The sequence below is a fragment of the Sapajus apella genome, unplaced genomic scaffold, assembly GCF_009761245.1.
Source record: "Sapajus apella isolate SASKATOON/1434 unplaced genomic scaffold, GSC_monkey_1.0 scaffold31, whole genome shotgun sequence".
Classification (NCBI taxonomy): domain Eukaryota; kingdom Metazoa; phylum Chordata; class Mammalia; order Primates; family Cebidae; genus Sapajus; species Sapajus apella.
The window spans coordinates 24,958,824-24,982,098 of record NW_022436971.1 but is presented as its reverse complement, the minus strand read 5'-3'; the positions used below and the strand labels follow the sequence as shown (position 1 = coordinate 24,982,098).

At 45.8% G+C, this 23,275-nt stretch overlaps 1 protein-coding gene across 1 annotated transcript; it reads right to left on the bottom strand.

Annotated features, from left to right (window-relative positions):
- Positions 1 to 14,916: 14,916 nt before the first annotated feature.
- Positions 14,917 to 22,682, bottom strand: FAM110C (family with sequence similarity 110 member C). The gene is made up of 2 exons (XM_032294299.1): positions 21,503 to 22,682; positions 14,917 to 17,590 (listed from the first exon to the last, which is right to left on the bottom strand). Exon 1 carries the CDS (start codon positions 22,491 to 22,493, stop codon positions 21,534 to 21,536), a length of 960 nt encoding a protein of 319 aa, XP_032150190.1. The 5' UTR covers positions 22,494 to 22,682; the 3' UTR covers positions 14,917 to 17,590; positions 21,503 to 21,533.
- Between the last annotated feature and the right edge of the window lie 593 nt (positions 22,683 to 23,275).

The window sequence follows — 23,275 nt, the reverse complement described above, 5'->3', positions numbered from 1 at the left end:
TAGTTAATTACTGAGGGGATTTGGGTTTGGACCTGGATCTGTGATTCAAACACGTAAGTCTATGACCACAAGTGTTGCCATATCATTTGCATCAGGATTTAGGATCCCTGCTGGCAGGCCTGGGAAGATGTGTTGTAACCAGATGAGACGTAATCACCACATTTACTGAGTTGTGAGAACCACCTTACTGCCTCTCATAGAGTGCCAGGCCCTCCTGTGTTTGCCTCAGTGTCCCCAGCTTGAATTGCCTCACCCCTGGCTCTCAGCAGTGCTGTACCTCTCTCCTGAATGGATCACCTGTTCCTGGAATTCATTTTTCCCATTCCTCAGGTTGTCACTTCACTGTAGCTTCCTGAGAAAAGGCAAAGCTTTGATGCTGTGCATGTCCCAAAATGCCTGTGCTCTATTCTCACACTGGGTTGATGGTTTAGTTGGGTTTAAAATATACATGTTTCTCTCAGAATGTGAAGGCCAAATTTCATTTTCTTATTATATCTAGAATTTCAATAAAAAACTTCAGTGCCATTTTGGTTCTTGATTCTTTGTAGGTGATCTTTTTCTTTCACCTCTCTGGAAGCCTTTCAGATCTTTATTTTTGATGTTATCAAATTTCACAATAACGTGCTTTGGTGTAGAAGAACTTCAAAATTCATTTTGAGGGGAACTCAATAGATCTTTTACATCTGAAAATTTATGAACTTTATTTCTGGAAAATGTTCTTTATTTTTAAGTTGAGATATAATTCACAAACTACATTTTACTCATTTAAAGTGTACAATTTAGGCCGGGCGCGGTGGCTCACGCCTGTAATCCCAGCACTTTGGGAGGCCGAGGCGGGTGGATCACGAGGCCAAGAGATCGAGACCATCCTGGTCAACACGGTGAAACCCCGTCTCTACTAAAAATACAAAATATTAGCTGGGCATGGTGGCGCATGCCTGTAGTCACGGCTACTCGGGAGGCTGAGGCAGGAGAATTGCCTGAACCCAGGAGGCGGAGGTTGCGGTGAGCCGAGGTCGCGCCATTGCACTCCAGCCTGGGTAACAAGAGCGAAACTCCGTCTCAAAAAAAAAAAAAAAAAAAAAAGTGTACAATTTAGCACCTTCTGGAAGTAGCACAGATTACACCATTATTTAATTCGAAAACGTTTTCAGCACCCCAGAAAGAAACACTGTATTTCCCATTTCTCCCTCCTCCAGCCTCTGGCCACCATTCCTTTTTGAGGCTGCATAGTATTCCATTGTGTGGATATACTTCATATTATTTATTCGCTCATCAGTTGGTGGATGTTTTAAGTTGTTTCTACTTTTTGGTTATTATGGATAATGTGGCTATGGAAATCTGTATATAAGTTTTTGTGTAAACATTTGTTTTTAATTCTCTTCAGTATGAAGACTTCAGTAGAACTGATGGGGCGAAGACTTATTCTACACCTTCCTTTATGAGGAACTGCCAGACTGTTTTCCAAAGCAGCTGTACCACTTAAATCCCACTGATTTCTTTTCTGAAATTTTTATTCCTTCTGCTTTTATTTTTTTCTTTTTTGTGAAATTCTATTCTAAACTCTGAAAATGAGTCAGGAAAATCAGTCCAGCTTCTTCAACAAATAAATTATAAGAAAACGATATATAGGAGATATAGGGGAAATGTATAAATTATATAGACTTAAAACACATCAGCTAATCACAATGTATGAATTTTACTTGGGAATATAGATGGAACAGAACTGGCCATGTGTTTCTGATTGTTCTGAAGGGTTATAGATATATAGGGGTTTGTTATATTCATTGTTTATTTACATATGTGTTTAAAATTCTCCATATAAGGGTTTTAAAATTTCCATTGGAAGCCTTATATTTTAAAATGTACTCAGAATTTGTTTTAAGCAGTGATGTTAAGGTCTGTGGACATGGAAGTGACTGCCCCATGGAAATACGTTCATACTCACAGACCCCTAGAAATAGGAGGCACAGGGAAGCCTGGGCAGAAGCAGAAGGAGAGAGGGGAAGGCATGGGCAGGAGCCTCTGCTGTGGTCTCTGAGGGACAGCAAGGCCTAGCAGGGCAGGCAGGCTTAGGCTGGCCAGTGTGAATAACTTCAGCAGGCTCTGGGGCATAGGGGCCATCTCTAGTTGCTTAGTACTTGGACCTGGGGTGATTAGGGAAGGGTGGTATTGTCTCCTACAGTATCAGAGCCAGATAGAGTAGATGGTTAGGGATATGGGTTCTGGACTGGTAGTTTCATTGGCTGGCACTGGGAAAGGCAATCTTTTCCCAGTAAACCCCAGATGCTAGAGCATCAAGAAAACAGAAAATAGGAAAATACACTTAATGCATTCTGTAGGCACATATGGAGTCTTCCTTTGCTTCCTCAAAGGAAGAGTGCACAGGAGCCTGGCACTCCTGGACCTGAGGAAACCCTGAAAGTGTTGGTATCTGCAGATCTTCTCCAAAAAGAGTTTGCCAATTTCTTGTCTAAGACTGCAAGCCTGACCCCAGCATTCTGGGAGCCAAGAGGGAGAAAAAGTTTGTGGATCTCCCTGCTCAGTAAATTGGCTTTTAATAAATACTCTCTTTGCATAAGCAGCATCACCCAGTGTCCTGGAGCTTCGAAAAGTTCTGTTTCGATATCTGAAGACAATAGTTTCTTTGTCCAATGTCAGGGAGGAATATGTGACGGCCAGTGTGGAATGAGGGGTCTTGGGATCACACTTCCCAATGTGCTTTGAACCAGCCCTTTTGTGTCTGCCTCACCATCTCCTCTGCTTACCTAGACACTTGGGAACCCTAATCCAAGCCCTTCTAAGAGGCTGTGGTGTGGTTCAGCTGGCTCTGTAGGCATCTCTTGGGGTTAAACATTTTTCACTCTGCTAAGTCAGTGCCATTTATTCTGCTTCATCTTCAGAAGAGACTGAGCTCTTCCCCATCTTCCCTTCCCCACCCTCCACACCAAGTCTGTGGCACCGTTGAGGCCACAGGGTTGATGCCATAGATTTTTGTATTGAGCACTCTCTTTCTAGGCCACTGTGAGAGATTTCTATGGGCAAGGCCAAACCAAATTGTAGTTGAGTGTTGGGTGCTATTCAAGAAGCATCCCCCTTTCTCCTTCCTAATAGAGCCCTGAATTATTCAGTCACATGGTTTGAAATGTGGGGTGGATGCTGGTTGACTTAACTTACTTAACCTAACCGGCACTGTCTCACCCTGTCACAGTTACTGGTTCTAAGGTGGGTTCATAACTGAGGCTCATGCCAGGTGCCACACAGCACTCCCTTGGCCCCCCAATGGACATGGGGATGGGCAAGGGCGTGAGTTGTTCCAATTAGAGTCAAATACAAGTTGTGCTAGATTGTTAGGAACAACAGTGTGCTTGTTCATGTTTCCTCTTTGATGAAGAATGCAGCCTTAGAAATTATTCCTGGAGATTTTGCCACACTCAGAATGAATCTGACTTCACTGAAGACACAGCAGAAAACTGGGAAGAGACTGAGTCCTGGGTAGCATCCATGAGCTTCTCTTTGCTCAAATTCACCCTGAAGCCCGACCTGCTTCTGAACTACCCACCTGAGTCAATAAATTGCCTTCCTATTATAGTCAAATTGAGCTGGATTTTTAGTTACTTGCCTCTGCAGGTGTTCTGTGAAGCTGATATTGTGTTTATATCTGAGAATATTTACAGTGTTTCTCTCATAGTTGAATCAATCATTTCAAGGATGCTTTGAGGGTAAAAAGAATAATCTATTGTGAAGCAGTGAATTATGCTGCCAGGCACAATTCAATGGGCAATAGAAAGCTTCATTTCCTGGGCAGTAGAAAGTTTCATTTTAATGAGGCATCATAAAGGACAGACTAAAGTAATGGGGGTGGTGGCCTATGGCAGTAGAGGAAGTCTCTTTCATTCTTCTTGCTGCAGAACCAGAAGCGTGTGTGGGAGGCAGCACACAAGAGGGAAGGGATGCAAGGACAGAGGGCTGGGAAGAAAGGTGAAAGGAAGAGAATGAAGCATGAGGACCAGGAAAGATACCCCATGGCTTGTGCAGAACTCTCCCAAAGACACGGTGAGTAAGGGGATGCCTCAGCTGACTGAAGCAAGAGGAATTACATGACGACTGGAACTATGAGATATAGTGTTGTTCATTGCAAATGGTCTTGCTGAAGTACTCAGGGTTCTAGAAAACTGTTCGTGAGTCTCAGGGGTGTTGGGGGAGGAAAGAGGTTTTCCCTATCCTCTTAGATTCTGTGGCTGGACCTGAGGATTAAAGTGACATAAAGAAGATTAACAGAAGAAAAACATGCACATTGTATTTGATGTTAATATTTTTTTATGTATACAAAGGTATTCATAAGGAAGAAATGCAGACTCAAAGAAGTGGATAGGCCGGAGAGCCTATTTGCCATTTTAACAAAGAATGATGAGTTGCAGACATGTCACAGGACAAAAGAAAAAGGGGTTTGCTCTGGGGAAAATTGTAAAGTGATCAGAAAACTCTGATCACTTTCCCCAAAACTAGTTGTGGAAACTAGTGGAAGAAGTGGGTTGTTTTAGATCTCTTAGATAAGAGATCTGCACAGATGCATCTCAGCACCGTCTCCCCATCTCTGCTGATGAGAATGGTCTCCTCTTTCTGGTAGGGGGGCATCTTTCTCAAAGGAATCTAAACCCTAATTTTAGGTATACAGAGAGGAGCCGGAGAGGACTTCTGGCATCTGCTGTTTCTCGAGTGCCTTCCACTCTAAATCACCAGTACATCAAAGCAGCATATTTTGGGGTGGCATGTTCTGATTGCCCTCACTGTGAGGAGAAGGGAACCTCAGTACTGGCCATCCTGATGGGTGAATGGGATGCTGTGGTGAAGGCTGGTGTTCTTTTATCTAGGTTACACAGCTGGGAGGGCCAGTTTTGGTTGCTGTCCTTTCTCTGTCTGACATTCTGGAAGAGTGCACAGGCAAGAATGTGTCTCCTATGAAGTAATGCAAAGTCATAGTCTGGATGAGCAGATACAAATTAAATCTACGATAACCCAAAGCAGAATGAAAAGAAGGATAGAAATATGGAGCAGGGGAGAGAGAAATGAAAAAAACAGGGTGACTGCAAGACAAAAGAGACAGGAAGAGTTCTGTGGCCAGGACCCAAGAAGCCGGGACAAATGGTCACCAGCTGCCTTGAGAATCGCTTTTAACCCAAGCCATGCGAGGTGGCGTATGACCCAGGTTGCATGGTCCTTTTTCCTTCAGGAATGTGTGGGGAGGTGTTTATAGAACGGCAATTCTGCCTGGACTGGGGACTGGCTTAGGAGGAAACATTACTGTGACCTATCAGTTAGGGTAAGAGGAGAGCTTTGCCCGTCAGAAGCCTCTGAAGCTCTTTTATGCAAAGGCGAGGGCACTCCCAGTGTCATGGCACAGGCCCTATCCCTTGAGTTTACAGCACTTGCATGTGGTTATAAACCACAGCATTCCCTCCCAAAGCAGACAGATACCCTGTGCCTCAAACCACACAGGGAGCCTGTGGCGGTGAAGCTGATAGGGAGGACCCAGCATAGGAGATTGAGCATGATGCCTAAGCTGCGCTTTTGGAAGGAGAATTCTGACCCTGCCTCACTTTGAGGGCCTCTGAAGGGAGAAAGTTCACATTTCTTTTATGTCAGTGTGTCATGGCTGGACTGAATTAGGTGATTTCCAAGGTCGTCTTCAGTTCTTCTCACTGTGTGTGCTGGGGGAGAGCCCTCTTCAGTCAGCCAGGACAGGACTGGGAAATGGGGAAGGAGGCCCTCCTGTTGTTTGTTACAGGAGTGTCATGTTTCACCACAGCAAGAAACTGATGTGTGCCTGTCACAGAGGCTCACACGGAAGGCCTGGGGGCTTCCCTCCCCCAACCGCTGTCTCCATGAGCACAGTGCTTTAAAAACAAATGTGATGCTACATGGAAATAATGCAATGAGCATAAGACCTGCAGGCGCCTCTTTACATCACCCACCAGGGCCACAAATCAGAGGCTACTCACCCTGCAGGTTTGGGCAACCCCAAGTGAGAACAGGCCTAGGCCTCTGTCTTCACTACTTTTCCTAGATTATCACTAACAACTGATAATGGGCCTCAGGTTAATATTTTTCAGAGGAAAGAGTGTAAAGGTTTACTCCGTGAGCGAATTTCAGACAAACATTCCCTTGTGAAATAATTTCCCAAGTAAAGAATGTACACCCCGTATGTAAGTGAAAAGATTTTGAAGCTCGATTAGAAGACAACATTCAGGAACTGTGCTGTCTGTGGGAAGCTTCCTGATTTAGATTTAGGCCGAAAGACCTGCCGGTGAGACCTGTGGACTGTTGGTGGGACGGGGAGATATGCCATCCCTTGTGCAGACCCTGGGAGCAGCCTCTGCAGTTAGAAGGGTTCAGGTGCAGGCACTGGGGCCTCGGGCTCAAAAGGAGCCATGGGCTCCTTCTTGTTGCCTTGCCTTCTGCTAGGTCTGGTGCCAGAAAGGTGAGACTGCATGGAAGTTCCACCTCAAGAATGACAGCTGTAGGGATCAAAGGTTGGCGCCTGCCAACACAGGGGGTCAGGGGCACCCTGTGCTCTAAGAATGGCTGTGTTCTTCTGGGTAACTGGCCATCCCAAGTTGCTGGGTCAGTCGTGGGCAAATCAGAGCAGTTGGTTGCTCTGTTATTTACAACCATCTACCAACAGGAATTTAACCAAATCAGAATGCCCATCGGGTCTGTTGTACCCACTACTATACTTGTATTTGTGAATATCAGAGTGCCTCAGCCCCACACAAGGCAAATGGAGACCTTATTGCCTGTATCCAACTCAGAAAAGAGCAAATATACAAGGACTGAGAGTCCTTGAAATCTCACCCCGACACAGACTCTGTATGCGTACAGTCTGCTATCCCCGTGCAAGTGGGAGGCACTAACCCCACAGTCTTGGCTGGAGAACAGTAAGTTAAGGAATAACGGGGTCACTTGAACTCCTTGATGTCTCCAGTCCCTTTATTACCTGGTTTTTAACTTTCACACATCCTCCCCAAGGAAGTCATAGTCCCCTGGAGGACCACTGCCAATTGTGTTTATTGCTTAATTATTTTACCTGCCTATCAATTACTTGGATCTAGTCTAGGCTTGTTACAGGCCTGTTGAAAGTGGGTGATTTGCAACAGCCTGAGAGTGGCTTTCCTGATTAAAGATAAATTCTTTTCTAATGCTAATAGAGCATGCAAAAATCTGGAGTTACAGAAAACCCTTGGCACTCAGACCAGGAGTGCTAACAGCATGGGAAGAGAAGAGCATGGGAAGAGAATGTTAGGTGGAGAGAGAGCTTATTTTCACTAAGCTGGTGATTTCACTTAGGGGTGTGGTGGCTTTTCAGGGCCTTTCACAAAGTGTAATGAAGCGCCATCTCATTTCTGAGTGTTTATCCACAGAACAATGAAACTGGGATCCCAAAGAAATAGCTGCACTCCGATATTCATTGCAGCATTACTCAAAATAACCAAGATGTGGAATCTACCCATGTCCATCAGTGAACGAACTGATAAAGTGTGGTGTATGTGTGTGTATATATATGTGTGTGTATATATGATATATACACAGATAAAGTAGGCACTTAGGAGTATGGGCTCTGGATTGGTAGTTTAATTGGCTGGCACTGGGAAAGGCAATCTTTTTCCAGTAAACCCCAGATGCTAGAGCATCAAGAAAACAGAAAATAGGAAAATACACTTAATGCATTCTGTAGGCACAGATGGAGTCTTCCTTTGCTTCTTCAAAGGAAGAGTGCACAGGAGCCTGGCACTCCTGGACCTGAGGAAACCCTGAAAGTGTTGGTATCTGCAGATCTTCTCCAAAAAGAGTTTGCCAGTTTCTTGTCTAAGACTGCAAGCCTGACCCCAGCATTCTGGGAGCCAAGAGGGAGAAAGAGTTTGTGGATCTCCCTGCTCAGTAAACTGTGTGTGTGTATATATATGGACACAATGAAATACTATTCGGCCTGAAAAGCAGAAAGAAATCCTGTCACTTATGGCAACATGGGTAAATTTGGAGGACATTATGTTAAGTAAAATAAACCAGACAGAGAGAGACAAATACTGCTTGATCTCACTTGTTTGTGGAATCTAGAAAAGTCAAACTCATAAAAACAGAGAGTAAATGGTGATTACCAGGGCCTGAGTGGGAGGGTTGGGAAATGAGATGCTGGTCAAAAGACAAAGTTTCAGTCGTAGGATGAGTAAGTTCTGGGATCTAAGGTAAAGCACAGTGACTGTAGTTAATAATATGACACTGTTTACCTGAAATTTGCTAAGAGTAGAACTTACATGTCTGGATCTCTCTTTCAAACACACACAATAGTAACTATGTGAGGTGATAGATGTGTTAATTAACTTGACTGTGGTAATTATTTTACTGTGCACACATATATGAAGTCATTACATTGTAAACCTTGGATAAACACAATTTGATTTGTCAATTATTCCCCAATAAAGCTAGAAGAAGAAGAAAGCCCTCTCCCTACGTTGCATGTTTATTTTAGCTATTCCTCCTTCGCCTTCAGTTAACTGAACATGGGATGAGGGAGGGACAGTGATGTGGAGGAAATAAGATGAAGGCTTCATCCATGTTTATTGAATACCTACTGAAAATGACCTGCAGTAGTCCATTTTACACTGCTGTACATCAGCATCTAAGGCCCTCAATGGAGGCTGGGGGCTGGATGGGACAAAAAGGCAGACGACGGACAAATTCTGATTCTCTCTCTTCTGGAGCGGGGGCACCTTTCTTTTCCTGCCCTTGGATGTCTGAGCTCCAAGTTCTCTGGCTTTTGGATTCCAGGACTTGCACCAGTGCTCCTGACCCCTGACGCCAAACCTACACCCAGGCTTTTTGGCCTTTAGCCTTGGACTGAGAGTTACAGCATCCGCTTCCCTAGATCTTAGGTGTTTGCACTTGGACTGAGCCATGTTACTGTCTTCCCTGGTTCCCCAGCTTGCACATGGCCTGTCATGGGACTCCTTAGCCTCTCCAAACAAGGGAGTCAATTCCCCTAATCAATCCCTTCACATGTATCTCTCTCTATATATCTATCCATAGATAGATAGATGATAGATAGATAGATAGATAGATAGATAGATAGATAGATAGATAGGTATTCTATTGGTTCTGACTCTCTGGAGAACCCCGACTAAAACATACGGCAACTTGAAAATATAAACTGATTCACAAACCATTTAAACAAACTAGTGAATGGTATACATTGCATCCTCATGGGGGCTAATACAATTAGATAGCAATTGCTACCATGGATTGGGTGCCTCCTTTGTGCTCAGTGCTTTTAAATATGTCTCCATCCTCCAGTTTCATGCCCACCCTCTAACAGATGAGAAAACGGAGTCACGTTTAATGTGTCCCAGGTCAGGTAGCCCCTCAGCACATGACTCTGACCTGCTGTGGGGATTCCATGACCCTAAAACATTTGGCTTCTATGAGCCTTGACTTCAGTTGTACCCACAGTACTTTGTGCAAAGATACTGACACTCCTTTTCAGAATTCCAAGTTTAATCTCTGCTGTAAATGCTTATTTGCTAGAAAACGTTCTTCCTTGGAGAGGGACCTGTAGTTCTCTAACACCGATCCTGAAACTACACCAGAAACACGGGCCATAGTGACACATAGATGTATCTGATGAGAGGGGTTAGCATTAGGTGTGCAATGCTGAGTAATGCTGGCAGGGAGGCAACAACTTCCTGTGACCTTCAAGCCAGATTTGCTCACTCAACCCAAAGCCACCGGGAAAAGGTGAGTAATTCTTCCTGCCTCTGCCTGCATGGTGAAAGTGTTGACAGTTGGCTCGGTTTCTCTCCTCACCTGTAAAAGGATATTTGTGTAGCCTTGGAACACATGCAAGAATCTGCAAGTAGATGTTTGGAATGTGCATGTCTTGGCCTTTTCTTTTACTGTTGCTGAAAAGAAACCCACAGACCTTAAGCTGTACTGAACTTTCCAATACTTCAAAGTAAGTTTAAAGGATTTCCTGCTCTTTTCACAACTGTGGTCACTTCCCATTTATCTAAAATCGATAGTTAGCCACCACTGAAATAATCATAGTTCTCTAGACTTCTCTGAGGTGAGCTAGAAGGTCTTAGACTTCTAATCCAGACTTAGGGTTCCATGTATACACGAGGCACCTGTACTTGGAATTCAAACTCTGTAGTGGAACTTGTGCCCCAGCAAATGGGCTTTCAACCAGTTCAGCAGGTTGCCAAAATGTGGCCCTAGTCAGCACTGCCCCGAGCTCGCTGGAATAGTTTGCTTTCCCTCAGATTTTCTCTTTATTACTGTTCTTAAAACACATTTCGTCTCATATAAAATTATCAACATAAACTGAACCATGATGGCCTGTCTTGCATGCTGCTTTGAAATTTGTGTGTGTGATGTTGGACCTCTATCTCACCTGAGTTATTCAGGGGACGGTAATGTGAGACCTTTCAGTAGTTCTGGAGTGGCATTTTGTATCAGAATCCACTACATTTGGGTTTTGATCTTTTGAATCAGTTATTCCCTTGAGAAGTTATGACATCTTCTTAAGCATTCTGGTTGGCATTTAATTGTTCTCATAAACCAACACAGAGAGAAAATAGAGCAGACTTTGGAGCCAGGCAAATTTAGGTTCAAATCCCTGCTCTTCTACTTATTAGTTCTTTGACCCAGGCAGGTAATGGGTTTCTCCACACCTCTGCTCCCACAGACATAAAATGATGATCCTTGCAGACGGTCATGGGGTTACACGGAACATCCAACAGAAAGCCCGTGTACAGTTTCTGCTACTGAAGATACCTGGGGAAGTGCTGGCTCCCTGCTGGCATGGGACATTCTCCTCTGCCATTCTGGAGTGTGTGACAAGTTTCTTCTCGGGTCCTTTCAGGGAGGTCCTCCCAGGTGCAGAACTGAAGCCTGGCTCCATCCATTTACCTTATGTCAGATAATTTTTTTTTTTTTTTTTTTGAGACAGAGTTTCGCTCCTGTCACCCAGGCTGGAGCGCAGTGGAGTGATCTTGGCTCACTGTAACCTCCACCTCCTGGATTCAAATGATTCTCTTGCCTCAGACTCCAGAGTAGTCGGGATTACAGGTGCCCACCACCATGCCTGGCTAATTTTTGTATTTTTAGTGGAGACGGGGTTTCACCATATTGGTCAGGCTGGTCTTAAACTCCTGACCTCAGGTGATCTGCCTGCCTCAGCATCTCAAAGTGCTGGGATTACAGGAGTGAGCCACCATGCCTGGCCCTCGTCAGAGAAACTTCTAACTGCCCTCAATCCTGACCACATGGTCTTCCCCACCAAGGAGGCAATGTTCTAAGGTGCCCTAATTTAGAGCAAGAATAAAACTGCCAAACCAACCACTTAGGATGTTCGAGTGCTCACAGTAATTTTGTCATTAGCTTCCTCAAGAAGTGGGAACTAAAGTGAAGTTAAGAACAGGTCATCCAGATGTGCGTTGGTCAAGGCTTCCTCTAGGGATGTGCAGCCTTCCCAGCCAGCTGGGGAAGGAAAGGACTTGGTGTTAAAACTGGAAAGTGGTGGGAAAATAGGGAAAGCTGGCCACCCTGATAATGTTCCCCTACCCAAGGCAGGGCTCCCCTAAATGGGCACTGCACAGAGGTGGGGGTCTCCTTCTGGGCCTTGGCACACTGGGCAGCTGTGTGAGCTTTGGGCCCAGGTTCCTCCTAGGAGATGAGGGTCAAATGCCATGCTTTCTAACAGCACTGTTGGCCATACCAGCCTGGTCCTGGCTGACTTGCACCTGCCCAGCTCCCCAGATGCCTACACTGGTCTCTCCTTAGCACCTTAGGCACCTGGAAGGGGAATGGCATGAGAGCCTCGGGGGGCACTTGGTAGACACTCCCCGTTTCTGAACTGTGGAAATGACTTGCCAAGCAGGTTGAGAAAACAGGGTCCTCGGGTCCTGATAGTATCTGCCCAGCCTGAGCCTGCTGTTTGCCTCCAAGGGTGTGCCTGAGAGACAGCTCTCAGAGGCCGCTCAGAGAAAACACACCCCTCCACTTCCTAGCTGGCCTGTGAGAGTCGCCATTTAATTTGCAATGTTGACTCCTTATTCTCTCCCTAAGTTTGAGAAGTGGACTCCTTCTAAAAGTCAAAGGGAGGCATGCAGTCTCTTACCAATGACCATATGATCTGATGGAGGCTACAGGCTGCAGATTCATTTGTGGAATGTTCTGCTTTTTATTCAGTTTAGATTTCAAAGCTTTAAGCTTCAGGGTGAAAGACCTCCAGAGACTAAAGTTAACCTCTCAGTGAAAAAAAAAAAGTGCCATTTACAATTTGCATGTTATTCTTCCCTGTTGCTTGAATCTCTTTATATGATTTGGACTTTGGGTTTCATTTATGGCCCAGATAGATTGGCCATCAAATACAAATCATGAACTAAAAGGCTCACATAAATTCATAAATCAGGCTCATGGCACTGCTCACATTTCCTTACTTTTCTTTCCCTCCTCCTTTCCTTCCTTGATTTTTGTCATCTATCACCCATCTCTGAATTGTCTGTCTTTATTTCCTTACTGAGTGTCTGTGCCGCTGCTAGAATGTAAGCCATCCCCCAGTGGCAGGGAGCCTGTGAACCCTGTGCCTTGTGCAGTATATGGCGCCTCAGTACATGCATGTGAGTGAATTCTGCGTGTGGTCATTGGTGACACCTCCCCATTCAGGCTGCTATTGAATCAACAGCACAGTTGTTTCGATACCACAAGGCGGACAGTAGATTTAGGTAGAGACAATTCTGTAATTCCCTGTTCTGGCCCTTGTAATTAAGAGTCCTCCTCAAGCTCAACATTGGGTGATCAACGGGGTGTACTGAAGCCAGCATCCAGGTCTTTCTACTCTGATCCTGGGGTTTAGAGTCTCACTGTCTAAGGAAATTAATATTCTATTTTGACCTAAAGGTGAAAAGTTATTAGCGATTTAATACAGTCTCCCCTTCAGATCACATTTCAACTTTAGTGACAATTTTAAATAAGATTATAAATATGACAATTGTGGGGGGGCAGTGACTCGTATCTATAATTTGGAAGGCCGAGGCAGGTGGGTTACCTGAGGTCGGGAGTTCAAGACCAGCCTGAACAACATGGAGAAACCTTGTCTCCACTAAAAACACAGAATTAGTCGGGTGTGGTAGCACATGCCTGTAATCCCAGCTACTGGGAGGCTGAGGCAGGAGAATCACTTGGACCTGGGAGGCGGAGGTTGAGGTGAGCAGAGATCACACCATTGCACTTCAGCCTGGGCAACAAGAGCAAAACTCTGTCTCAAAAAAAAAAAAAAAAAAAAAAAGAAGATGACAATGAACTCTGTAGAATTTGAGGCATTGTAGCAGAGAAAATTAGGGAGCCATTGCTGGACAGGTGCATATGTTCTGGGGTTTCTGTGCTGCCTCCCATCAGCTGCTCCATGCTACTCCCAATAATATAAGCACTTGGATGAGACACTCAATTCCCTTTGTGTTTAGTATTGCTAACCCGGAACATTTAAATATTATATAAATCTATCTGATTCATCAATGAATGTGCAAAGTATAACCACCTAAGCATTGTGTAAGCCCCCAAGTTTCCCTGAATGGAAAAGGCAGCTGCTGTTGAACTCTGCAATATAAGCCACACCACCCAATGCTTGGACCATTTCTGAACAGCTACGATAAGAGAGTTTCTATAGAAGGGCTGGGTATCTGTCCATATCCTTCATAGAAATAAAGAAGTGATGTATTTATTCTCCTCAAAAAAGCCTATTTTGGCAGGACACAGTGGCTCATACTTGTAATCCCAGCAGTTTGGAAGGCTGAGGTAGGTGGATCACTTGAGGCCAGGGGTTCGAGACCAGCCTGGCCATCATGGCAAAAACCTATCTCTACTAAAAATACAAAAATTAATTGGTGATGGTGGCAGGCACCTGTAATCCTAGCTACTCGAGAGGTTGAAGCAGGAGAATCACTTGACCAGGAAGCAGAGGTTGCAGTGAGCTGAGATTGTTCCATTGCGCTGCAGCCTGGGCGACAGAGTGAGACTCAGTCTCAGAAAAAGAAAAAAGAAGAAGAAGGAAAGCCTATGTTTGGATTCCTCCCTAGGGTTAGGCATAGGCATCTGCAAGACTGAGCAAGACAGCAAGACGGCAGAGTCTGGCTCAGCCAGGGCATCGAGAAAAACATCAGGGTTCCATGACTCACCAGCTGCCCAAGCCACCACACCCCCGGGTGCATAGAGCACAATGAGAGAAAACCCACATAAGTAGAGTCTGCCTTCACTTAATTTGCTAATGAAAAGGGTGCAAACTGTGCTTTTGTTTGTGCCCTTTTTCCAATGACAGCGTTAGCAAAACATGAAAATATTTTAAGCAAAAGACTGATGAAACAAAGAAAAGCAAAGTGCAGAACATTCAAAACTGCTTTGACTGCATTTCATCTTGAGGGGAGTCAATGATTTCGGGTGCTACACGGCTCACCTAGGACAATCCTTGGGATGCCTTCCCCTCATTCCTCCCCATAATCTGCTGAGATGACACTCGGGAAGAAAGGGGGGAAACAGAAGGCAAGGAACTGTGATGAGCAGACTCTCATTTCAAATTTTTGCACATTACTCAAACTCATAAATTAGTATTAATAAATGATAAAAATACTTTATTTCTTTAATATGGAATATTCAATATTGCACACCAGCTACAAATAGTGTGTAGAAAAAGCTCTGTTTGGAAACTGCCATAACAATTGTCTAAGTCTACTGATGTTTTCTGGCATCACCGGTGATAACCACAGTGCTGAACTTTGAACCAATTGAAAAAGGACAATGTTCAATAAAGCCTCCTTTTTGTTCCAGTGTCAATGCCCAGTAGTTTAAAACACTATGTGAATTTATGTGTACACATAACCAGGAAACCAGCTAGGTACATGAATACCTTTTACTCTAAGGCATTGCTGATCATACCCACATATAAGTGAAAAAGACTACTGTTATTTCCTTTGCTCTATCAATCATTTTTTCATTATGTTTAATTACATTTTTTAAAAGTGTCATTATTTCATGAACAAATACAAGCATCTTGCGGCTGTCACTGTGGCACATTCCTGTGGAAAGCAATCAGAATCTTTTCATCCAGACTGAACTAAAGTCTGATTTTTCTCAAAGTCACTCATTAAATTGGAGTAATTCAGGTTTAGGCAAGACGTTCTTTAGTTTTACTTTTTACATAATTTTTAGAGACGGGGTCTTGCTCTGTCACTCAGGCTGGAGTGCAGTGGTGCAATCATGGTTCACTGCAGCCTTAAACCCTTGGGCATAAGTGATCCTCCCACCTTGGCCTCTCAAAGCACTGGGATTAAAGACGTGAGTCACCACCCCTGGCTGAAGAAAGAACTTCTCACATCTTACACATACTCAAAACGTGGAGCTGAGACATGAATCTAAATGGAAGGGAAGGAGGATTAACTCACTTCTTTAGGAGTCTGATGCCACCCAGTTCCCCTGTTCTTCATGTCCGTTTCTGATATCTACTTCTAGAATTTACTCCAGCTGAATTCTTCTCTTTTCCTATGCCACCACCGAAGATGCAAACAGTTCTAAAAGATCTTGGTGGTTTTAGTGGAAACCACTTTGTTTTTATATTTTTCCCTATGATATGAATGATGAGTCTGCACCATTTTGATCTTAAATAAATCTGCCCCAGGCTGCATCCATCCTGTTCTGACAGTAGAAACTTTTACAGAAAGCCTTCATATATAAAATTAATGGGACATCTGAAAATAAGGAATTGAGTATATGACAAGGTCCTTTAAAAAATTGCTCTCATTTTAACATTATCTTTTTTTTTTTAACTAAGTGCAATACAGTGAACACAAAAACAGCAGCATTTTTAGAGCAACCATTGGGGAAAATGCTTAGATCAGGGGACCTGCTGTCCTGACAGAGTCTGTATTCAGAAAGGTGCATCTGGTGGCCAGCAAAGGCTCCCAAACATCTATCTGGGACTTATTTGAAAACAAGTCACTACAGTACTGAGAACTTTATTGAGTGGCAAACACTCCACTTGCAGTCAAACAATAAAAATTCAGTTATACAATATATACAGAGATGACCAAGAAAAACATGATTTAAAATTATACTGATAAAAACTAAAATCATATGAAGTAAAATAAAACTATCTGAAGACAAATAACTGTAAAAATAAATATCTAAGTAACCCAATGACCTACTCTCACAGTAAAATAGTTACAAAAATAGAATACAATATTAACCAAGACTTGAATAATTCAAAATGAAATGGTTAACAAAATATGATATCAATGAGAAACCCACTTCTCTGCCCTCCACATTCTTCTCGCTAATGATTTTCTTCTTGAAAAGATATATTTTGATAGTAAGCTCTTGAAGAATTGGCTGGGTAACAAATTTTCTTTGGATTATTTCTCAGAAGGTTCTGTGGGTGTCATGAACAAGTTCAGAATCAGGGACCCGGTAACCCCCATCAACACTCTCATTCCAGCCACCCTTAGGCTGTCCCTTGTTTCAGAATATCCTCTTCGTAGAAAAGAGTGAATTGGTGTCAAATTTGGGTTGATTATGTCATATGTGAAGGTGTGAGTCAGATCAAAGGACAGGGAAGAGGCCCTGCCTCAGATGCTTCTGTTCCGTGTAAACCAGTTTTCTGTTCTTTTTGGAAGTTGGGAACAAGAGAACTATGAAGTGCATTCTAAATAGTGCTGCAAAAGTGAAATGCTGTATTCATCTGACCAAAGGAAACTCAAGATTCTTCTTCCAACTCTCCAGAAACTGTCCAGTTACAAGAGGTTTTATTGATCAGTATTTAAACTCTAATTTATCTTTTAATGGGTACTTCCACATGCCTACAACCCAAACGGAGAATGCCATTAATAGAATGACCTTGTAGTCCTCAAGTTATTTTAAAAGTGTTCTCTGATTTGTTAAATAAGATACACAGTAGTATAGTTTGGGATTTAAATGTAGTTTATAGTGCAGTAATGCTCTGGCAAGTGGGGTCAGTGTGTCTGAGCCTGTGTGTGTTTACTCTTTTTTGGCCACAGAATTGAAACAGAATATACCTTTTCATGGTTACTTTGATTTAAATGATGCTAATCAGCCCAGGATGGTCAAAAGGAGCACATAACGTGGCATTCATGCTTGGTTTTCATTTTCCTTGATTTAAAAAAAATCAACCTAGATATTGTTAAAATGTATCACAGTACCTTTTAGTCAGCAAGTCAGTCAAAAAGATTTCCAAACGGCTGTAGGGTTTCCAGCTGCCCTCTGGAAGCAATGCTAGTTTCACCTCAGACAAGGAAAATGCCTTTTAGAGATTCAGCTATTACAATTCAGCTAAATTTCAAAATCTGTGTTCCCATATTCTCTGTTGTATTTGAAACCTTCTGAGAGCACGTAAGCTTTGTCAATGGGACGCTGTATTTCTGGGAAAACAGCAATCACGTGGTCACCTAGGCATACTGGCAAAATGGCCCTGGGATCCCAAGTTACCCATGAAATCCTTCAAGAAGTCTTCATCATTGGAAAGGTTTGCTTCCTGAGGAGTTAAAGAAAAAACAATGAATCAACTCCAGTCCAGACAAAAGTTAGTATAATAAAAACTAAATATTATACAGATCTGGTCCCTGTAGTTTTTGTTTTTTGACATTCTCTGCATTTTGAAACATCTTCTTTTTCATTTTAAATTTTGCAAAGAGGTCACTAACTTTATTTAACGCAGATATCATCCCATTTCTCTGGCAGAACAAATTCCATCTCCCTGCAGGCTTTTTTCTGGGCTTTACAAATTTCTCTTTGCCTCCAACTACTCATGGGGCAGTAAAGAAAACTTCTTTAAATGTTGGTAAGGCCAGTGCTAACTACGCAAAGTTGGACAACAAAATAGGCAGGCAGTCAAACTGAATATCTGAAGGCAATCAGACTCCTCCCTTTTCAAACACCATTATCTCTTAAAGGCCCAGGTGTGGGTCACACGACATGGAACAGTGGCCTCATAGCTACTCCAGCCACTTGTTTACCTAAAATGTGCTCCTAGTTGCTTAGCTTTCCAGAACAGTAAAAGAAGAAAGGAGTAGGAAGGCTGAGAAGTCCTGAGTTCGCTTGCTCTCTATTCCCACTACATCTTTGCAAATGTGAGGCACAGCTCTGCTCCAGGAGCCTTCAGTGGACTTCTACAGGCACTTCTTTTTTCTTTGTGTCAAGGATAAATGTGAAGGTAGCTGTGGAATGTCTGGACATTTTTGCCCCTTGAAATTAAGCAATGTTTTATCCCTAAGTTCCCAAAGGACAAGTTATTTATGCCAGTATTAAAAGCAGCAACTTATATATTCTGTGCAAACTAGAAAGATCTAAATTTTGGCAAATCCTGTTTGATGAATTGAAAGACAGGAAGATGACTAAATAACAGCAGATAAAAGAGCGATTTTCATAAACTAAACTCTGGGAAATAGAAGACCAAAATTACCCATATACAACCATTACTCATGGGTTCCCCAGAGGACTTGTGTGCAGATTATATGAGTCATTCCCCAATTCTGATAGTCTCAGTTTTGAAAGCAATTATCTTCACCCCACAGGGCAAGAAACTTAAGAACTTAGTTCTATTGTAATTGAGACATTTTTATTATAATGTATAAATCTCTATCTACCAAGGGGACAAAAACCACATATTATAAAATATATTTGTTTTCTCTTTCACTTAGAAAACCTACCTTTGTTCATCTCAAGTTTTCTGAATCTTTCATGAAAACCTAAAATGAATCCTTATAAATTTCAGCAGAAAAAGCACAGCTTAATTTCCTGCTTCTGCATCTTCCAGAAGTTGCAGAACTGGTCTCAGAACAAGGGACTTCTGCCAGAAGTCAGAAGACCGCCCCACTGACCAGGTGTGACATTCTGTCCTTGCTCTTCCTGCTGGCCTCCTCCAGAGGGAACACCAGTGCAGGGAGGCGGGGAGCTGTGCAGGGGCTGAAGTCATGAGTGGACCCTGTTCCAGGGATCTGGAGAAAGCCCAGGCTACCATGTTCTTCTCATACCCCCGGCCCCCGGCAGCCAGGCAGTCGGTCTCTGCATTGCAGTTTCAAAGAAATAATACTGGTTTGGGTCTAGGGGAGTACATTAGTGAAGGAGATCTTCATAGTGCTGGTGACTGCAGATTCCATATAAAAACTGGGGTAGCTTCTGTGCCATTGTCCCCCTGCTCTGAGAAATAATGTAAAACTTCTCAGAAGACAGGTGCCATTGTCTCCAGCCTGAAACAAACGGATTCAAGTGAAGGAAGACGAGGAGAGGAGGAAGCCCAGGAGCCTCTTTTTCCTGCCCCTACCCTTAGTGCCTTCCCAAACCTGCTGTAACTTTCCCTTTTCCTTCAACTATTTCTCTTCTCCTTGTTATAAAAGTGAAAGTTCTCACAGGCTAACTAAGCTTCTTATATTTTTCATAGGTTCAAGCCTAAAAGGTATTTAGGATTTAGTCTATGAAGTCAACTAAATTCTCACTCAGATGACTATTTTGACATTGGCTAACTGGAGATGGGAACCAGCCGGGGTCTGGAGGCATCAGAGCCGGCTGCTTTTATTTTTATGTTTTCAGGTTATATTTTGGTTCTATTTGTATGCCATATTATTATCTCACCACTATACCACCAAGTCTACCTACTGGCTGCACATGTTCTGGCTACGTGGAGGGAGCTTATTCATAAATTTGCTTTTCACATATTTCAATAGACAACTTTTTTTTTTCCATTTCTGGGTTTTAATTATGCAACACAAATTATTACTAGACAGACCAGAAAATGTAGAGGTTCAAAACCATCTGCCTACCTCCCTTCTTTTTTGGACAAAGAAAGCCTGGTCTATAGTACAGGAATCACTTGCTAACATAAGACAGGCCCTTAATTCTGGTTTAGGGCACTATCTACCAGACTGTGTCCCTCCAGTGACCATGGCCACCCTCCAGAGCTCCTGCCCTACATATGGTACCATCATTAAAATACCCTTGCCAACATTCATTCAACCCAGATCCAAAGGACAGTTTGTGAAAACTACAAATTCATGTTTGTTTGTTTGTTTGTTTGTTTGTTTTTTAGAACTTTGTCTATATACATATGTTGGGGACTTAGCCTAGTGGAAAACACAAGTCTTCTATAAATTATAAGGAAGGACTTAAGTCCTGAGACTTCTGAGTTCAAGAACAAGACTGAATTAACCAAATTTTTATGTCTATACCAAAGTCATAGCCAGAGAAGTTACTGGATATTTTTTCAGTTGTCAAACATAGGTGAGTCCTGTGCAAACATCTCTTGGGCAGCCTCCCCCAAACTCTACAGGCTGCCATGCATCTTCAATTAGTTTATCACAATGGCAGACAATAATTTCATTTCATGATTTAAAAAATTTATTGATAGCAAGTTGTCATTGTAGGATAAGAGAAAAAAGGTGTTGCAATGTTTAAATTCCTGGTTATCAAAGAGAGCCCTGAAAAGGTACTTTCTCTTCACTACTTTGTAAAATGCCCATAGGGAAGAGCAATAGGGAAGAGCAGGCTAACAGTGAGAACCAGCACTCCTTAGTTCCCCAGTGAAAAGCTAAAGAAGCCCTAAGTCAATCCGGCACTACTGGTTGTCCAAAAGGGAGTTACTTCCTGCAGTATCATCAGAGGCAAATAAACTAGACTCTCTTTACAATCTAGTGCAATTTGCCTAGTTTAAAAAACTGAAGCTCTCAAAACAACTTAAATAAAATTTAGCCAAACAAAGATCTTTGTTGCTAAGTGAAAGTCAAAGTGCTGACAAGATCCTGTGGAGAAGTTGTCACCCCTTTCAGCACAGGCCTCCAGGAAGCACAGGGAGCCTTCCTTTCTGTTCCAGTGAGACAGCAGCGCCTACCTAGGGCTGCAGGCGGACAGGTCAGCTCCAATCAAACGTCAGAACCGCCCACAGCGCAGGTCAACGCACTCAGGAATAGGGCTCTTAAGCCGTTTCCAGCGCAGGTAATAATACCGGGGGTGCAAAATTGCTTTCTGGCAGCATTTTGGATTTCTCCTGTTTTCACAATAATAAGCCAAATGGGACACGTTAATTTGCAGAATTGCTTTTCCAGGAGGCCGGACGCAGCAGACTGCTAAGGGCCTGGATCTGCAGGTAGCTGGACTGGTACCTTCTGCTCTCCAGCACCCGGGGCTCAGCTCACAACCCTCTGCGTCTGTGTCTTGGGTCTCTTTCACACCGCAGCTCCAAATCGCACTCAATTCTAAGCATCAGCTGTGACCGGCCACCGCCCAGCAGGGTCCCACTCTCCGAGGCTCACTCCCCCCCGGGGAACCCGGAGACAGTCCCCACCAAGCCCGGCCCCGCAGCGGCCCCCGCGCCCGCCGAGACCCCAGCCCCCCTCCGCGCGCTCTGGCTCCCCGGCACACAGCCAGCCCCGCCCCCAGCCTTCCTGGCACACACCTTGGGCCCCGCTCCGCTCCCGCGCAGGCGGTCACGCCGGCCCCTGCAGCCCCTGGCCGGGGGTCTCCTTGGCCTTCCTGCAGGTGTACAGCCACTTGATGATGCGGGCGTTCCTCTCGACCACCGAGGTGGTGCTGGGCACCTGCTCCACCAGCTCCTCCTCCTGCAGCCCGTCGTCGCCGCCGCCGCTGTGCCGGGAGAAGCCGCTGCCGGAGGTGGCGACGCTCACGCTGCGCACCTTGAGGGTCACGCGGTCCGACCCCGCGGTGAAGTTCTCCCTGCCCAGGGCCTCCACCACCTCGGGGTCCAGGCCGCAGTACTGGAAGAAGGTGTCAGACTCCAGGGCGGCGGAGTAGCGCGAGCTGAGGTCCGACTGCGAGCGCTGCAGACCCCGTCGCCTCACCACGCGCGGCTCTGGGCCAGGGGGCGCGGCCGGGGCCCTGGAGGGCGCCGCGGAGCCGGAGCGCGCGGAGGGGGCTGAGGTCTCGGGGGGCGCGGGGGCCGCTGCGGGGTCAGGCTTGGTGGGGACGGTCTCCGGGTTCCCGGCCTTGCCCTCCTCGCCCGTACGGGGAGTCTCAGGGGGCACCGGCGCCTTGTCCTTGCCTGGCCCCTGGAAGAGCTTCTTCACCAGGCTCGCCCTGCGGCCGTCGGCGCCCGGTCCTCGCACGAACTCGCATTTCTGGCGGTAGATGATCAGCGAGTCGGGTCTCAGCGGCTTCCGCGCAATAGCCCTGCGCGCCACCGGGGCAGGGGCGCGGGCCGGGGGCCCAGGGTCGGTTCCCAGGCACTTGACCGCTCCGGGGCCGATGCCCTCGGAAGCTGCGCCCCGGCCCGCCCCCGGGCCCCGCACGTACTTGGCGCGATCGGCCGCCAGCCTCTCCACTGCGCTCCTGCGCGCTGGCCGCGCGGCGTCGGGGTCGCGGGGAGCCTCGGGGTCCCGGGGAAGTAGCCGCTCGCTCGGGGGCGCGTCCAGGGCAGCCAGGGCGCGCATCCTCGCCGGGAACGGACCGGCCGGGGCGCCGGGTCCAGCGGAGATGCGCTCGCGGGGCGGCGCCCGTCAGTCCTCCGGCGGGTTCCGAAGTCCGCACCGGGTGGGGAACTGCGCCCGGGTGCCCAGCTGCCCGGGCCCGGGGCTGGGGACAACCGGAGCCCGCACCGATTGGCGAATCTCCCCAGCTCCCGCCCCCGCCCCGTCGTCCCCGCCTACTCACTCCCGCCCGGGCCCGCCCCTCGCAGCGCTCCGGGTGCCAGCGCCCGTCCTCATCTCTCGTACGGGGTCCCCGCCCTCACCTCCCGCGCGGTGCTTCCCCGCCCCCCTCACCTTCTGGCCGGGCTGCAGACCGCCAGCGGGACGCTGGGGCAAGCAGGCTCCGAACTCCGCACTCGCTCCGCTCCTGGCGTTGGCCTGGGAGTCCCCGAGGTCGCCGCCGGACTCAGGCGTTTCCGGGGAGGGGGAGCCGAGGGACGTCCCCCCACCTCCCCCGGGCAGGTGCCTCAAGTCCTTTGAATTCTTAAAGTGACCTCATCGCGTTTGGAAACTTGACCGTTTAATGTTCTCTATCTGGGCGCAGATTCTTACGGAAAGGAGTAGAACTAAGAGGAAGGAAAACGCAGCGCACGCCGGGATCGGCCTCCGCGCAGGGGCAGGAGCGCAGGGTCTTGGGTCGGGTCCCGCTCGGTCGCCGGCCAGGCCCGAGGACCCGCCGGACTCGCGGGAGGGCAGGCTGGGGGCCCAGGCGCGGCTCCGTGGATTTGGAAAAAGCCCAGCCAAGT